This window comes from Thamnophis elegans, chromosome 5 (genome assembly GCF_009769535.1).
Source record: "Thamnophis elegans isolate rThaEle1 chromosome 5, rThaEle1.pri, whole genome shotgun sequence".
NCBI lineage: Eukaryota > Metazoa > Chordata > Lepidosauria > Squamata > Colubridae > Thamnophis > Thamnophis elegans.
Window position 1 is genome coordinate 98,271,241 of NC_045545.1, and position 18,591 is coordinate 98,289,831.

At 45.1% G+C, this 18,591-nt stretch overlaps 1 protein-coding gene across 1 annotated transcript; it reads left to right on the top strand.

Moving 5' to 3' along the window:
• Positions 1-1,092: 1,092 nt before the first annotated feature.
• Positions 1,093-17,853, top strand: HCK (HCK proto-oncogene, Src family tyrosine kinase). The gene is made up of 8 exons (XM_032219008.1): positions 1,093-1,370; positions 2,675-2,827; positions 4,681-4,833; positions 6,649-6,831; positions 9,649-9,725; positions 10,116-10,269; positions 13,489-13,620; positions 17,292-17,853. Exons 1-8 carry the CDS (start codon positions 1,274-1,276, stop codon positions 17,492-17,494), a joined length of 1,152 nt encoding a protein of 383 aa, XP_032074899.1. The 5' UTR covers positions 1,093-1,273; the 3' UTR covers positions 17,495-17,853.
• The last annotated feature ends 738 nt before the right edge of the window (positions 17,854-18,591 follow it).

Below are 18,591 nucleotides of genomic sequence, written 5' to 3' on the forward strand. Positions count from 1 at the left end.
GTATGTGGTTATGTATTAAATCTTGGTATATTTTATGATGAAGGACGTTTAAACAACTATAAACTGGATTTTCTTGTTTTTTTTCTTTTGAAGACATTTCGCTTCTCATCCAAGGAGCTTCTTCGGCTCTGTGGGAATGGAAGGATTTATATCCCTTGCAGACAGCTGGTCATTTGCATCCTTTTATATTGGGATGGACACCTTTCGAATGGGGTGGGAGAAGGAACGGATGTCCAGAGGGGGGGAAAATTGCAGACTACGGGAACCATTTGCACCACTCCGGTGACCCTGAGGACAGAGATAAACTTCCAAGTGGCCTCAATGACCCTCTAAAAGGATGCAAATGACCAGCTTTGTCTGCAAGGAGTATCAACCCTTCCCTTCCCCACCGTCCAGTCAGAGCGGAGGAAGCTTTTTGGAGGAGAAGGGAAATGTTTTCCAAGAAAAACAAGGAAGTCCAGGTGCCTCCTGAAAAAAGCACCTTTGGATCATAGCTTCTCTTGATTTCTAAGGTCAAAGTGCACAGTTTTTCCCCTGACTTTTAATTGTAAAAAAAATCAAACTCTAACTTAAGCCAGTTCTCAGTCTCCAGTTCCCCTCACTATTTTATTGCAGTGTTTCTCAACCTTGGGAACTTGAAGATGTCTGGACTTCAACTCCCAGAATTCCCCAGCCAGCGAATGCTGGCTGGGGAATTCTGGGAGTTGAAGTCCAGACATCTTCAAGTTCCCAAGGTTGAGAAACACTGTCCTAAACTTACGACCATTCATTTAGCGAACACTCAAAGTTATAGCGGCACTAGAAAAAGCGACTTATCACCGTTTTTCACACTTACGTCCGTCCCCACACTCAAGCGATCAGAATTCAGACCATTGGCAACTGACTCATATTTACGACGGTCGCAGTGTCCCAGGGGACGCGATCCCCTTTTGCCACCAAGCCAATGGGGAAGCCAGATTCACTTAAACAGCCGTGTGACTAAATTAACAACTGCAGGGATTCCCTTAACGACGGTGGCATGAAAGGTCTTAGAAACGGGGCACAACTCACTCAGCAACTGTCTCGCTTAGCAATGGAAACATTGAGCTCTATTGTGGTCGAAGACCGAGGACTACAGTATCTATGGAGCATGTAACTTAAAATGGTATAAAAAGTGATTATTATTTTTTTTCTCTGTGCCAGGGGGAAAATTTGTGGATGGGGAAAGTTTGAGAAAGAATTTTAGGCAAGATTTGGTGCTCATTTTCTCTTCCTTGTCACCCATAGGTGGTTCATGAGAGGCCTGAGCCGGAAGGATGCTGAGCGCCATTTATTGGCTCCGGGAAATTTTATCGGCTCGTTCATGATCCGAGACAGTGAAACAAGCAAAGGTAGATGGAGACGAAAACTTTCCTAGTCCAGCCCTCTGCTCAAGCAGGAGCCCCTTATGGAATTACAGAATAACAGAGTTGGAAGGGACCTCAGAGGTCTTCTAGTCCAGCCCCCTGCTCTAGCAGGAGACCCTTGTGTAATTACAGAATAACAAGAGTTGGAAGGGACCTCAGAGGTCTTCTAGTCCAGCCCCCTGCTCTAGCAGGAGACCCTTGTGTAATTACAGAATAACAAGAGTTGGAAGGGACCTCAGAGGTCTTCTAGTCCAGCCCTCTGCTCTAGCAGGAGACCCTTAAGGAATTACAGAATAACAAGAGTTGGAAGGGACCTCGGAGGTCTTCTAGTCCAGCCCCCTGCTCTAGCAGGAGACCCTTGTGTAATTACAGAATAACAAGAGTTGGAAGGGACCTCGGAGGTCTTCTAGTCCAGCCCTCTGCTCTAGCAGGAGACCCTTAAGGAATTACAGAATAACAAGAGTTGGAAGGGACCTTGGGGGTCTTCTAGTCCAGCCCCCTGCTCAAGCAGGAGACCCTTACAGAATTACAGAATTACAGAGATGGAAGGGGCCTTGGAGGTCTTCTAGTCCAGCCCCCTGCTCAAGCAGGAGCCCCTTATGGAATTACAGAATAACAAGAGTTGGAAGGGCCTTGGAGGTCTTCTAGTCCAGCCCCCTGCTCAAGCAAGAAACCTTTATGGAATTAAAGAATAACAAAGAGCTAGAAGGGACCTCAGAGGTCTTCTAGTCCAACCCCCTGCTCAAGCAGGAGACCCTTATGGAATTACAGAATAACAAGAGTAAGAAGGGACCTCGGAGGTCTTCGAGTCCAGCCCCCTGCTCAAGCAGGAGACCCTTACAGAATTACAGAATTACAGAGATGAAAGGGACCGTGGAGGTCTTCTAGTCCAACCCCCTGCTCAAGCAGGAGCCCCTTATGGAATTACAGAATAACAAGAGTTGGAAGGGACCTTGGAGGTCTTCTAGTCCAGCCCCCTGCTCAAGCAGGAGACCCTTACAGAATTACAGAATATCAAAGAGTTGAAAGGGACCGTGGAGGTCTTCTAGTCCAGCCCCTTACTCCAGCAGGAGATTATTACAGAATTACAGAATAACAGGGTTGAAAGGGACCTTGGAGGTCCTCTAGTCCAGCCCCTTGCTCAAGCAGGAGAACCTATGCCATTTCAAAGTCGAAACTCCTCGTGTGAGTGAGACTTAGCCTCTGTCCACCTGTACTTCCCTTTTGAGAGGGAGATAAAAATAATGGCCCTCACTTCTCGTTCCTCCTTTCTCTCTGTCCTGGTCCAGGAAGTTACTCCCTCTCCGTCCGAGACTTCGACTCCCAAAGCAAACTGGATGTGGTGAAACACTACAAGATTCGAACCCTGGACAACGGCGGCTTCTACATCTCCACCCGGAGCAACTTCAGCACTCTGCAGAAATTGGTCAGCCATTATAAAGGTGAGCCTGCAAATCTGGCAGCTGTGGAGCCAGTTTTCTACATGGGGAACGGGAGACGTCCTTCCCTCCGTTGGCTCCAGGATTAAAATTTAGCCCCTTTTGAGAGGCGAGGAACTGGCGGTCGGAAGACGGCGACACGGCCTCTTTCCAAGGGTATGTGGGAATGGCCTTGGGGGACAGGAGGAAGGGATGCAGGCCAGGCAGTGACCGGATAAGACAGATGTATGGGCTGCTTTAAAGACTTGCGGACTTCAACTCCCAGAATTCCACAGCCAGAATGCTAATAAACTTTTAAGATGAGTGGACTTCAACTCCCAGAATTCCCTAGTCAACGCATCTTAAAGTCCCCCCCCCCATCTTAAATGTTTTATCAGCATGCTAACTGAGGGATTGTGGGTGTTGTAGTCCACTCCACAGGTCTTAAAGTGGCCAAGTTTGGAGACCCCATAAGAGGCTGCTGAGCCCATGGCGCGAAAGGGCCTTGGTGAACATCTGAAAAAGGACCTCCCTAGTTTCTTGGGGTGTAAAAGTGACAAGGCAAATCTCTCTTTCTCCCCCTCTCCCTCGTTTTCTTACTCTTTCCTGTTTTCTTTCTCTTCTGCTTTCTCTGTGTGTGTGTCTCTCGCTCTTTCTCTGTTCCTTTCTCTTTTTCTTTTCTTCACTCTCTCTTACTCTCTCTTCCTCCGTTCCTCTCTCTTTCTCCCAGTCTCTGTTTTCTCTCTCCCTCTTTTCTCTCCCTCCCCCTCTCTCTCTCTCACTTTCTCTGTTTTCCTCTTTCTCTCCCTCTTTTTTCTCCCTCTCTCTTTCTCCCTCTCTCTTTCTCTCTCTCTCACTTTCTATCTGTTTTCCTCTTTCTCTCTCTTTTCTCCCTCTCTCTTTCTCCCCCCCTCTCTCTCCCACTTTCTATCTGTTTTTCTCTTTCTCTCCCTCTTTTCTCTCCCTCTTTTCTCTCCCTCTCTCTTTCTCCCTCTCTCTTTCTCTCTCTCTCTCTCTCACTTTCTATCTGTTTTCCTCTTTCTCTCTCTTTTCTCTCCCTCTCTCTTTCTCTCCCCCCTCTCTCTCACTTTCTATCTGTTTTTCTCTTTCTCTCCCTCTTTTCTCTCCCTCTCTCCTTCTCCCTCTCTCTTTCTCTCTCTCTCTCACTTTCTATCTTGTTTTCTCTTTCTCTCTCTTTTCTCTCCCTCTCTCTTTCTCCCCCCCTCTCTCTCACTTTCTATCTGTTTTTCTCTTTCTCTCCCTCTTTTCTCTCCCTGTCTCTTTCTCTCTCTCTCACTCACTTTGTTTTCCTCTTTCTCTCCCTCTTTTCTCTCCCTCTCTCTTTCTCCCTCTCTCTTTCTCTCTCTCTCTTTTTCACTTTGTTTTCCGCTTTCTCTCCCTCTTTTCTCTCCCTCTCTTTCTCCCTCTCTCTTTCTCTCTCTCTCTCACTTTCTATCTGTTTTTCTCCTTCTCTCCCTCTTTTCTCTCCCTCTCTCTTTCTCCCTCTCTCTCTCTCTCTCACTTTCCATCTGTTTTCCTCTTTCTCTCCCTCTTTTCTCTCCCTCTCTCTTTCTCCCTCTCCCTCTCTCCCTCTCTCACTTTCTCTCTGTTTTCCTCTTTCTCCCCCTCATCTCTTCCCCCTCCTCTCTCTGTCTCAATACTGCTAGTATTTCTGGGCTGCCTCCCAGTGAACTTAACTCCCAGAATCCCCCAGCCAGCATGTTGATAAATCTTAAGATGGGTGGACTTTAAGATTAGCCGGGCTAGGGAATTCTGGGAGTTGGAGTCCACCCGTCTTAAAGTTGCCAAGGTTGAGAAACACAAGTTTCAGAAAAATGTCACCCCATTCCTAAAATCTCCCCTGGTCTCTTTTTCAGGGAAAGCCGATGGATTGTGCCAGAAGCTGACCTTCCCCTGTGTCTTGCCGAAGCCCGAGAAGCCCTGGGAGAAGGACGCCTGGGAAATCCCCAGGAACTCCCTGGAACTGGAGAAGAAATTGGGGGCCGGGCAGTTTGGAGAAGTCTGGATGGGTAAGTTCCCCAAAAGCCCCCCGGGGGCTGCATAAGAACAACATTCTCAGCAGGGCCGTTTTGGATCTTGAATGTGTCCTTTCGATTGCAAAGGCTACGCACTTAAACTCCCCCCCACACACACACACACAATTCCCAGGGGAGATCTTTCTTTTTCATTCATTCACTCACTTGTTCACTGACTCATTCATTCATTCATTCACTCATTCACTCACACCCTTATTCATTCACTCATTCATTCACACATTCATTCACTTACCCTCATTCATTCACACCCTTATTCATTCACTCATTCATTCACACATTCATTCACTTACCCTCGTTCATTCACACACTTATTCATTCACTCACACTCATTCACACACTTTATTCATTCATTCATTCACTCACTCATTCATTCACTCACACACTCATTCATTCACACTTATTCATTCACTCACATTCATTCACACATTTATTTATTCATTCATTCATTCACACACTTATTCATTCACTCACCCACACTCATTCACACACATTTATTTATTCATTCATTCATTCACACTCATTCATTCACTCACACACTCATTCATTCATTCACTCACACACTTATTTATTCACTCATTCATTCATTCACACATTCATTCACACACTCGTTCATTCACACACTTATTCATTCACTCACTCACACTCATTCACACACTTATTTATTCATTCATTCATTCAAACTCATTCATTCACTCACTCACACACTCACCCATTCACTCACTCATTCATTCACACCCTTATTTATTCACTCATTCATTCACACATTCATTCACTTACTCACACTCGTTCATTCACACATTTATTAATTCATTCACTCACACTCATTCATTCACTCACACACTCATTCATTCATTCATTCACTCATTCATTCACACTTATTCATTCATTCATTCATTCATTCATTCACACATTCATTCATACACTCGTTCATTCACACACTTATTCATTCACTCACTCACACTCATCCACACACTTATTTATTCATTCACTCATTGATTCATTCATTCATTCATACTCATTCACTCACTCACACACTCATTCATTCATTCACTTACACATTCATTCATTCATTCAATCAATCAATTAATTCAATTCAATTTAATGGCTACTTATTTCAAACGGAAGATCCCGGGCAGCCCTTGTAGATATTCCATGAAGATAATGGAGATGGAAGAGGAGGAGAGGGAGGGGGAGGAGGACTGTGGGGTCCCTGAGCTTGGTTATTTTCTTGCAGACTTTTCTAGACCCATCTAGGTAACATCATCAGTGCTAGAAGAGAATGGGCTTGGTTGTTACCTAGTTGGAGAATAAAACACCCGGAAGGAAACAACCATGCTCAGATAGCACCAAGGACTCCTCAATTCAACCCCGAGCCACAAATATTCTCCCCCGTTGGAGGTCCCCAAACATCACCATATTTGCCTTTGACCCCTGTTCTAGGGGTCTGGTTTAGAAGGACAGACTATGGCCCTTTTATGACTTCTGGACTTCAACTCCCAGAATTCCTGAGCCAACATGAATTCTGGGAGTTGAAGTCCCTAAGTCACAAAGTGGCTATAGTTACCATGGCTGCCTGAGGAATTCTGGGAGTTGAAGTCCACAAGCCATAAAGTGGCTATAGTTACCATGGCTGCCGGAGGAATTCTGGGAGTTGAAGTCCATAAGTCACAAAGGGGCCATAGTCAGCATGGCTGCCTGAAGGAATTCTGGGAGTTGAAGTCCACAAGCCATAAAGGGGCCATTGTTCCCTACCTGTGTCCTAAAGCATGGCTTTTCCCGCTTCCATAGCCACCTATAACGCCCACACCAAAGTGGCTGTGAAGACCATGAAGCCGGGAACCATGACGGTGACGGCCTTCCTTGAAGAAGCCAACATCATGAAGACCCTGCAGCATGACAAGCTGGTCAGACTCCATGCGGTGGTGACCAAGGAAGAGCCCATTTTCATCATCACCGAATTCATGGAGAAAGGTGAGAACCAGCGTTCCGCGTCATGGCCTATCTCAGCCTGGCACCCTCCAGATCCGTTGGCACTACAGGTGGTCCTTGACTTATGACCACCATTAAGGTAGTCCTCAACCTGTGACCACAACCAAGCTTTCTAGCCACAGTTGTGAACCTGAATCTCTCTAGATATGAGCCAGTTACATTTCTGTGAATTACAGGTAGTCCTCGGATTACGACCACTGTCGAGCCCAAAATTCATGTCGCTAAGCGAGAGAGTGCTTAAAGTGAGTTTAGCTATCTCGCCGCAGTTGTTCCGTGAATCACCGCGGTTATGAAGTTAGCCAGACGGTTATTAAGTGAATCCGGCATCCTCATTGATTTTGCTTGTCAGGAGGTCGCAAAAGGGGATCACGCGACCCGGGACACTGCGACTGTCATAAATATGAGTCAGTAGCCAAGAATCTGAATTTTGATCTTGTGAGGATACTGCAGTGGTCGTAAGTGTGAAAAACGAGTCACTTTTTTTTAGTGGCAATGTAACTTCGAACAGTCACGAAATGAATGATTGTAAGTCGAGGACTACATGTAGAATAGAATAGAATAGAACAGAATAAAATAATTAGTATTAGAAATATAGAACCACACATTTTATAAATACACTGTTTTTATTGCCCTAAAAAGTTATAAAAACTGGATCCTAGTTATCCTAGTTATGCAGAAAGAATAGAAAAGAATATTAGAATAGAATAGAATAAAATAGAATAGAATAGAAATTGAGTAGAATAGAGAAGAATATTAGAATATAGAATAGAATAGAATAAAAGGGAATAGAATAAAATAATTATTATTAGAACTATAGGACCACGCATTTTATAAATACTGTGTTTTTATTGCCCTAAAAAGTTATAAAAACTGGATCCTAGTTATCCTGGTTACACAGAAAGAATAGAAAAGAATATTAACTAGAATAGTATAAAGTAGAATAGAAAAGAATACTAGAATAGAGTAGAATAGAATAAAAGAAAATAGAATAGAATAAAATAATTATTATTAGAACTATAGGACCACGCATTTTATAAATACTGTGTTTTTATTGCCCTAAAAAGTTATAAAAACTGGATCCTAGTTATCCTAGTTACGCAGAAAGAATAGAAAAGAATATTAGAATAGAATAGAATAGAATAAAGTAGACTAGAATAGAAATGAATATTAGAATAGAGTAGAATAGAATAAAATTATTATTATTATTAGAACTATAGGACCACACATTTTATAAATACTCTGTTTTTATTGCCCTAAAAATTATAAAAACTGGATTCTAGTTATCCTAGTTACGCAGAAAGAATAGAAAAGAATATTAGAATAGAATAGAATAAAGTAGACTAGAAAAGAATATTAGAATACAGTAGAATAGAATAGAATAGAATAGAATAGAATAGAATAGAATAGAATAATTATTATTAGAACTATAGGACCACACATTTTATAAATACTCTGTTTTTATTGCCCTAAAAAGTTATAAAAACTGGATCCTAGTTACGCAGAAAGAATAGAAAAGAATATTAGACTAGACTAGACTAGAATAGAATAGAATAGAGTAGAGTAGAATAGAATAGAATAGAATAGAATAGAATAGAAAAGAATATTAGAATAGAGTGGAATAGAATAGAATAAAAGAGAATAGAATAGAATAAAATAATTATTATTAGAAATATAGGACCACACATTTTATAAATACACTGGTTTTAATGCCCTAAAAAGTTATAAAAACTGGATCCTAGTTATCCTAGTTACGCAGAAAGAATAGAAAAGAATATTAGACTAGAATAGAATAGAATAAAAGAGAATAGAATAGAATAATAATTATTAGAACTATAGGACCACACATTTTATAAATACACTGTTTTTATTGCCCTAAAAATTTATAAAAACTGGATCCTAGTTATCCTAGTTATGCAGAAAGAATAGAAAAGAATATTAGAGTAGACTAGAATAGAATGCAGAAAGAAGAGAAGAGAATATTAGAATAGAATATTAGAATAGAATATTAGAATATTAGAATAGAATATTCAAATATTAGAATATTCAAATAGAGCAGAATAGAATTCTTTATTGGCCAAGTGTGATTGCATACACAAGGAATTTGTCTTCAGTACACAAGCTCTCAGTGTGCATAAAAACTATAAGGGATAAATCGTGATCATAGTCATAAAAACACATTCATCATAAATCATAAGGAACAACACTTACTGATAGCCATAAGGATACTAAATAATCAATCAACATAAATCATACTAAGTGACTAAATTAAAATATATATATAAATCGCAAGAAACAAGCGACAGTGTTATAATCACGAGAAGATAAGGAGACAAGTAATAAGACAGGTGAGAAGACTAAATGGTATGGTTGTTGTGTGCTTTTAAATTGTGTATTGTTCTGTTCGTCTTTTTTATCCCTTATCTGTACCCCCTTCCCTGACTTGGATTGTGAGCTGCCCTGAGTCCCCTTCGGGGGAAAAGGGCGGCATATAAATGCAATAAATTCAATTCAATAGTATTTACAGCCTTACTAGATACGATAGTTCGACAGGGTTTGGGGGATTAGTTGTTTAGCAGAGTGTGCGTGGTTGTGTGTGTGTGTAAACTGTCCTTGTGAAAGGCAGGAAAAAGAAACAGGCATTTCTGCTATTTCCAAGCTGGAGACCCATCCTTGGGGGGGGGGCTTACCCAACAGCTCCCGTTAACGACTCCTCCGACTCCTCGAAACGAGAACGGTGTTTTGGGAGGGGGTCCCAGAAATGTCCTCCTTGCCTCAAAAGGGTCTCCTCTCTCTCCGCAGGAAGCTTGCTGGATTTCTTAAAAAGTGAGGAAGGCAAGAAACAGCCCTTCCCCAAGCTGATCGACTTCTCTGCCCAGGTGAGTTGTTTGGGAAGAAGGGAATCACAAGGGCGGGACCTTGGAGGTCATCTAGTCCAACCCCTCTCTCCTACTCCCCTTCCTTCCCTCCTTCCTTCCCTCCCTCCTTCCCCTTCCCTCCTTCTCTCCTTCCCTCCTTCCTTCCCTCCTTCCTTCCTTCCTTCCCTCCTTTCTTCTCTCCTTCTCTCCTTCCTTTCCCCCTTCCTTTCCTCCTTCCTTCCCCCCTTCCTTCTCTCCTACATTCCCTCTTTCCTTCTCTCCTTCTCTCCTTCCTTCCCTCCTTCCCTCCCTCCCTCCTTCCTACCCCCCTTACTTCTCTTTCTTCTTTCTTCTCTCCTTCCTTCCTTCCTCCTTTTTCCCCTTTAATGGAGCTTTCTCTTCTGGTTGCAGATAGCTGAAGGCATGGCCTTCATCGAGCAGAGGAACTACATCCACCGTGACCTCAGAGCTGCCAACATTTTGGTCTCGGCTCTCCTGGTGTGCAAGATTGCAGATTTCGGCCTGGCCCGTGTGATAGACGACAACGAATACACCGCACGGGAAGGTACAAAGCCAACACAACTCTAGTGCGCCTCCTCCTTCGCTTTTATGGAGAACGTAGATTAACTGGACTTTTAACGCCGATCTCTCCGTCAATCGGAGAGGCTGGGAGGTGGTCTTGGGGGGTCTCTGGGGGGATGGGAGGGAGTGCCCAGCATCTCCAAAGAAGCGGCAGTTGGGTCTGGGGGAGGTGGAATCTGTAGGAGGTGGTCAAAAAAGTCAAAATGGGGGCCACCGGATGCAATCAAAGGTCTGGACAGGCATTTTTCGAGAATGTTTTAGGGCTCAGGTATCAAACTGGCACATGATGTATCACAACTTTTTTCCCATTCACAGAGCTGGGGTGGGCCTGGCCTGCAACTGACTTCTCTGGCCTGCGGGCTACCAGTTTGACGTCCCTGGTTTAGGGGCGTTTGAGGAGGGGGTTGGACTAGAAGACCTCTAAGGTCCCTTCGAACTCTATTGTTCTGTTATCCAGGGGAACAGCTGGTCGTGAGAATAGCAACAGCAACAGCAGTTAGACTTATCTACCGCTTCATAGGGCTTTCAGCCCTCTCTAAGTGGTTTACAGAGTCAGCATATCGCCCCCAACAACAATCCGGGTCCTCATTTTACCCACCTCGGAAGGATGGAAGGCTGAGTCAACCTTGAACCGGTGAGATTTGAACAGCCGAACGGCAGAACTGCAGTCAGCTGAAGTAGCCTGCAGTGCTGCATTTAACCACTGCGCCACCTCGGCTCAGTGTAGGTGCTCCATCTTTGGAGGTTTTTAAGAAGAAGCTGGGCAGTCATGTGTCCCGAAAGGAATAGGGTTTTCTGCTTGAGCAGGGGGTTGGACTAGAAGACCTCTAAGGACCCTTCCAGCTCTATTCTTCTATTATTCTGCCCAACTAAATAGAGAGAGTGAAGACTTTTTCAGGGAAAGGAAAATCACTTTTTCATGCAGGCATTTTATTTTTTAAGATTTGATTATTCATCTTCCTGTCCCGTCCATCTGTTCCCCCCCGCCGCCACCACCGCCCCTGGCATGCCACCACTCCTAGAAGAATGAAATATTTTGAGAAATATTTAAAAAGGCAAAATATTATATTTCCCCTAAAAGAGAAATAGAAATCTTAAGGTGGACAGAAACTCAGACAGAAAGAGCCGAGGTGGCGCAGTGGTTAGAGTGCAGCACTGCAGGCCACTTCAGCTGACTGCAGTTCTGCAGTTCGGCTGTTCAAATCTCACCGGCTCAGGGTTGACTCAGCCTTCCATCCTTCCGAGGTGGGTAAAATGAGGACCCCCACTGTGGGAGGGGTGATATGCTGACTCTGTAAACCGCTTAGAGAGGGCTGAAAGCCCTATGAAGCGGTATATAAGTCTAACTGCTATTGCTATTGCTAACTCAGAGCACCAGCTCCCTTCCCCCGCAGATATTTGGTGCCCATTGAGAAAGACTGGGCCATCCTGTCTGCAAGACAAAAGACCTCCAGCTCCAGGGTGATGGGATTAAGACATGACCCTCCAGACAGGATTATCTAGCAGCCGAGCTCACTGCATTGCAAAATCTCCTAAGGATATTGCATTGGCAAACTTCAACCAAACCTATCTCAGACAAACTTGACCTCACGTGACGGCCCCGTGGGAGTGTGACGACAGCCAATAGAATACATATTCTTGCACAGGAATAGGAAGCTCAAGTTCAAAGCCCAAGAGACGGTATAAATACCCTCATTCTCAACTCCATGTGACCAGCTGCACCAGCACCATGGGGTTGGTGGTCCTGTTCACCATCAAACCCTCTTTCCAATCAGCCTCCTTGTTTCCAGTGTCTTTTTCACTGCTTGGAACTGAACCAGATGGATATTTCCTCCAATAGCACCAAGCCTGCTTTCATGCCTAAGGCGGGACGAGAACGCACCATCACCTGGTGATTGGCCCAAAGTCACCCACCTGTTTTTGTGCTCAGGCGGGACTAGAACTCTCTCTCTCCTGGTAATTGGCCTAAATTCACTCAGCTGGCTTTCATGCCTAAGGCGGGACGAGAACTCACAGATTCCTGGTGATTGGGCCAAAATCACCCAGTTGGCTTTCATGCCTAAGGCAGAACTAGAACTCACCATCTCCTGGTGATTGGGCCAAAATCACCCAGATGGCTTTTGTGCCTAAGGCAGGACTAGAATTCACCATCTCCTAGTGATTGGGACAAAGTCACCCAGATGGCTTTCATGTCTAAGGTGGGACTAGAATTCACCGTCTCCTGGTGATTGGCCCAAAGTCACCCACCTGTTTTTGTGCCCAGGCGGGACTAGAACTCCCCATCTCCTGGTGATAGGCCCAAAGTCACCCAGCCAGCTTTCATGCATAATGCGGAACTAGAACTCCCCATCACCTGATGATTGGCCCAAAGTCACCCAGCCGACTTTCATGCCTAAGGCAGGACTAGAACTCACCATCTCCTGGTGATTGGTGCAAAGTCACCCAGCGGGTTTTTGTGCCAAAAGTGAAACTAGAACTCGCTGTCTCCTAGTTTCTATTAGCCATTTTTCTTGGAGATAAAGGACCACAAATAAACCACAAGTGTGAAGTATGGAGGTCCCCATCTGCTGATCCCTGGTGCTGTGTATACAATAATATTCATTTCCCCCCATTATAACTTCCTATAATGGCCAAACTATTTTTAATTTGAGTAACTATTTGGCTTCCCAATACCAAATGTGAAAGCTTTTTTTTCTTTTCCTTATTGGAGTTTTATTTAGTCTCTTTTCCAAAGAATTATTTTGCCCCCAAAGTTTATGCTCTTAATAATTCATCCAAGATGAATGGGGAAAAGAAATTGTCACTTGTGCTAGATGGTGTGTGGGTGGATTTGCCACTGGTTTTTGCTTTTTAATTCTTTTCTCATTATTGGGTTGTTTTTCATGTTGTTATGTACACTGCCAGAAGTTCGGCTGCATCTAAATCACATTAAAATTAACTTTTGGGGCACGATCCGGACTCCAAATGCTGAGTTTTGTTTTTAGCTGACCTGGCACACCTCAACTTACAATGGTTTGGTTAGCAATAGCAATCTCTCCTGGTGATTGGCCTAAATTCACTCAGGTGGCTTTCATGCCTAAGGTGGGACTAGAACTCACCGTCCCCCTCTTTCTCCCTGGTACCTTCACCATTAAACCAAACTGATAACATTATCTGTCCCCTTTCAGGCTAAATCTTATGTTGATTTGGATTTTTTTGGCAGGCGCGAAGTTCCCCATCAAGTGGACCGCCCCCGAAGCGATCAATTATGGGTCCTTCACCATAAAGTCCGACGTGTGGTCCTTCGGGATCTTGCTGATGGAGATCATTACCTACGGGCAGACTCCGTATCCAGGTGGGTAGCCGGAAAGGTCCCTTCCTGCTCTGATTCTGATTCTGAATGGACCAGTTAGAAACTCCTTAGTGTGAGCTTTGAAATGGGACCATTTTTGGCCAACAGCAGGGTGCGTGAAGCAACGAAAAATGAAAGGTCTTGTGAAGGGTTAGAAAGAAGAACAGGAAGATGGGAAAGAAAAGACTTTTTGTTTTTGTTTTGCAACTTGTAAGATTTGTGGACTTGTGGCTGGCTGGGGGAATTCTGGGAGATGTAGTCCACAAGTTTTAAAGTGATTAAAGTAACGTTAAATCAAAAGATGGAGTTGAGGCCAGAACTATTTTTATTATGGATGCACAGGTACAGTATAGGTGGTGCCTTACTCAACAGTAGTAACTGTGAAAGGGATCTTGGAGTCCTGGTGGAGAACCATTTAAATAGGAGCCAGCCGTGGGCAGCAGCTGCCAAAAAAGCCAACACAGTTCTAGGCTGCATAAACAGAGGAATAGAATCAAGATCACGTGAAGGGTTAATACCACTTTATAAGGCCTTGGTAAGGCCACACTTGGAATATTTGCATCCAGTTTTGGTCACCCCGATGTAGAAAAGATGTGGAGACTCTGGAAAGAGTGCAGAGGAGAGCAACAAAGATGATTAGGGGACTGGAGACTAAAACATATGAAGAACGGTTGCAGGAACTGGGTATGTCTAGTTTAATGAAAAGAAGGACTAGGGGAGACATGATAGCAGTCTTCCAATATCTCAGGGGTTGCCACAAAGGAAGAGGGAGTCAAAATATTCTCCAAGGCACCTGAGGGCAGAACAAGAAGCAATGGGTGGAAACTAATCCAGGAGAGAAGCAACTTAGAACTGAGGAGAAACTTCCTGACAGTTAGAACAATTAATCAATGGAACAACTTGCCTCCAGAAGTTGTGAATGCCCCAACGCTGGAGGTTTTAAAGAAGATGTTGGATAGCCATTTGTCTGAAATGGTATAAGGTTTCCTGTCTAGGCAAGGAGTTGGACTAGAAGACCTCCAAGGTCCCTTCCAACTCTGTTATTCTATATATTGTATACAAAAGAAAAACATGGCAAAGGTGGATTATATTTAATGCTGCTTATTTTAATGTCGGCAAGACTGGTTTTTGCACAAAAATGGAAAAATAAAGTGACTCCTGCGGAACAGGAAATAATAAATAAGATACTGACGTGCGCAGAGATGGACAGGCTGACTCTAGCGCTCAAAGACGAGGGAGAGACGGAATATCACGAAATCTGGGACAAATGGTATCGATGGTTAGAAAGGAGGGAAAAAGTTGGGACAGAAAAACACAGACAAGCTAAGAATTGGAAATTAGGGTATTAAGAATGTGTGGTAGGAAGGAATCGGATATGTCTCTATATGGCTAGTAATTATATAAAAGAAAGGATCAGTGGACAGGTAATCTGATTGACTACACCTACCTACGTAATGGGTATAAAATGTAATTGTTGCACGATCCAAAAACTATATGGAAATGTTTATGCCAAAAATGTCGCACTACGTCCAATGTTTTCAATATTTAGCTAATAAAAAACTTTTTTAAAAAGTTTTTAAAATGACCAAGCTTGGCTACCCCTGTTCTTTTTCAGCCTCCTCTCTCCAGCATATCTTGGCCCTTAAGACAAACACTTCTTAGGAAGAACTGTCACAGGCCAAAAAAATTTGGGGGTGGTGGTGTCAGGGCTAAGTCACAGGTCAAGGAATTTGGGGTTCAACCTTCAGCAAAGAGAGGAGGACGCGGTGGGTGGGGTGACTGGTGGACTGCCGTGGTGGGCTCTGGCTGGGTCTGTTCTTTAGCAAGACGGTTAAAAGAAATACCCTTGATTAAACGTCGCATGTTTTGTCCCTTGGAGAGGAAGCAGGTGGCAAAGCACGCCTTGCAACACAATGTACAGAGGGGTGAGGTGTGATGCCGCAACACACATTTCCCCATTTTGCTAAAGCTTAGGCTTACGAACGCAGACCCGCGATCCTTGCGTGCACGTTGTTATCAATTTTTAACGTTTTAACGGAAAAAAAGGATTTGTGGGAGGGTCTTTTCACACACGAAGTGGACGGCAGCACAGCGTGTCAAAGGAAACACATTATTGCAACACGCAGTTTCCACAACAACACGCAAATGCTGTGGGGCCAACACTTCCGGGGTTTGCAAGGCGAAGTTGCCACGTAAATATGGTTTTCATGCTCCGTTTCCTTAATGCTTCTTCTTCTCATTCTGATTTCAAAACTCAGCTGTCTCGGTGTCTCTCTAAAGTAACATGCAATCTTGGACTTTTTCTAAACATTTCTTGTGCTACGGTCCTCGAGTTATGACGGTAAAGGGGGTGGGGGGGGGCTGCCCAACATGGTCATACTCATGATGGTTGTAGAGCGAGTTGATCATCATCTTTAGAAGGGTGTGGGGTTTGCAGAGAGGAGGAGGAGGAGGAGGAGGAGGACAACGATGTTGGGGTCCTTGGAGTTCTCTGAGAAGGGTTGTTTTCTGGCAGACGTTTCATGACCAAACTAGGGAACGTCACCAGGGCTAGAAGGGTGTGGGGTTTTGGAGCTCTCTGGTTTACCCCTCCCTTCTGTTACTGAGGATGTTGCCTAGTTGGGTAATGAAATGTCTGGGGGAAAAACAACTAAGCTCAAACAGCACCTAAGATCTAACAGTTCTTCCTTCCTCCTCCTGTTCTTCTTCCTCCTCCACCTCCTCCTCCTCTTCTTCTTCCTCCACTTCTTCCTCCTCCTCCTCTTCTACCTCCTCCTCCTCTTCTTCCCCCTCTTCCTCTTCTTCCTCCTCCTGTTCTTCCTCCTCCTCTTCCTCCTCCACCTCTTCCTCCTCCTCCTCTCTTCTTCTTCTTCTTCCTCCTCCTCCTCCTCTCTTCTTCCTCTTCCTCCTCTTCCTCTTCTTATTCCTCCTCCTCTTCCTCCTCCTCCTCTTCTTCTTCCTCCTCCTCCTCCACCTCTTCCTCCTCCTCCTCTTCCTCCTCCACCTCTTCTTCTTCCTCCTCCTCCTCTTCCTCCTCCTCCTCTTCCTCCTCCTCCTCTTCCTCCTCCTCTTCCACCTCCTCCCCTTCCTCCTCCTCCTCCTCCTCCTCCTGCTCCTCCTCCTTTTCTTCTACTTCCTCTTCTTCCTCCTCTTCCTCCCCCTCCTCCTCCTCCTCTCTGTAAATCCCATTCCCTTCTAGCAATGATGGTGCTGCCCAGTTGGGTAATGAAACGTCTGCAAAAAAAACCCAACAAAACAGAGGCAGCACCAGATCCAACAGTCCTCCTCCTCCTCCTCCTCACTGCAAACCCCACTCCCATCTGCACTGATGATATTATCTAGTTCGGTCATGAAACGCCTGCAAGAAACCAAGCTCAGAGAGCAACAAGGAGCCCACAGTCATCCTCTCCTCCTCCTCCTCCTCCTCTCCACAAACCCCACCCCCTTCTAGCACTGATGATGTTACCTAGTTGGGTCACGAAACGTCTGCAAGAAAACAACCCATCCCAGAGAGCACCCAGGACCCCCAGCAGGTCATGCCAGCCTGACTGGGCCAATGGTTTTACTGGCTTTTTGGGCCTGTCGGAAGCCCCCTCTCTCTTCTGCGATAGCTTCCGAGTTGGGTTTCAGGTCAGGAATGATCCCCCCTGCCTCTTTCTTTGTCTACCCTGCAGGGAGGACTAATCTGGAAGTGATGCGTGCGCTGGAGCGTGGCTACCGGATGCCCCGTCCCCAGGATTGCCCGCAGGAGCTCTACGAGATCATGATGAGGTGTTGGAAGCAGAAACCCGAAGATCGCCCCACCTTTGAGTACATCCAGAGCATCTTGGAGGACTTTTTCACCGGCACGGAAAAGCAATACCAACAACAGCCTTAAGAGGGACCCAGAGCCACACCGGCGTCGCCGGCACGCTGATGCCCTGCGAGAGCCCAGGTGTTGGCATGGAGAACCCGTGGCTTAGAGGGAAGAGGTTATTTTTTTCCTAGGTGCCAACGTGGCTGGTTGGCAAACCCGGTTGGATTAAGGGACTGAATTAAGCAAACGTTTTGTCTCTTCGCTGCGAACTAATCGGACTGAAACCGCTTCAAAGACGGAAGGCACTTTATCTTGGCATCTGTTGTGAAGCCACAACGTTCTGATGGAGGTTCCTGGAGGGCTGTGTGTGTCTGTACAATTGTGTGTGTGCATATGAGGGAGGGAGAGAGGGAGGAAGAGGGAGAGACAGACAGAGAGAGACAAAGAGGGAGAGAGGGGGAGAGACAGAGAGGGAGAGAGAGAGACAGAGAGGGAGAGAGACAGAAAGGGGGAGAGACAGATAGGTAGAGAGATGGAGAGAGAGGGAGAGACAGAGAGAGAAAGAGAGCAAGAAAGGAGGAGACAGAGAGAGGGAGAGAGAGAGAAGGAGAGAAAGAGGGAGAGACATAGAGAGACGGGGAGAGAGAGAGAAAGGGAGAGAGAGAGAAACAGAGAGGGAGAGAGAGAAAGGGAGAGAGAGAGGGAGAGACAGATAGGGAGAGAGGCGGGGAGAGGGAGAGAGAGAGAAAGGGAGAGAGAGACAGAGAGGGAGAGAGGGGGAGAGACAGATAGGGAGAGAGGCGAGGAGAGAGAGAGAAAGGGAGAGAGAGGGAGAGAGGGAGAGAGAGAAAGAGAGAGAGAGAGGGAGAGACAGATAGGGAGAGAGGCGGGGAGAGAGAGAGAGAGAGAAAGGGAGAGAGAGAGACAGAGGGAGAGACAGAGAGACAGAGAGATAGAGAGAGGGAGAGAGAGGGAGAGCAAGAAAGGGAGAGAGAGAGAAAGAGAAATAAATTATGTATTTTGGATGATTAAGTCGGGGTATAACCGCAGGTAGACCTCGACTTACAGCCACCATTGAGCCCGAAATTTCTGTTGCTAAGCGAGACAGTTATTAAGGGAGTATTGTCCCACTTTACGACCTTTCCTGGCATGGTTGTCAAGCGGATCAGTTCAGTTAG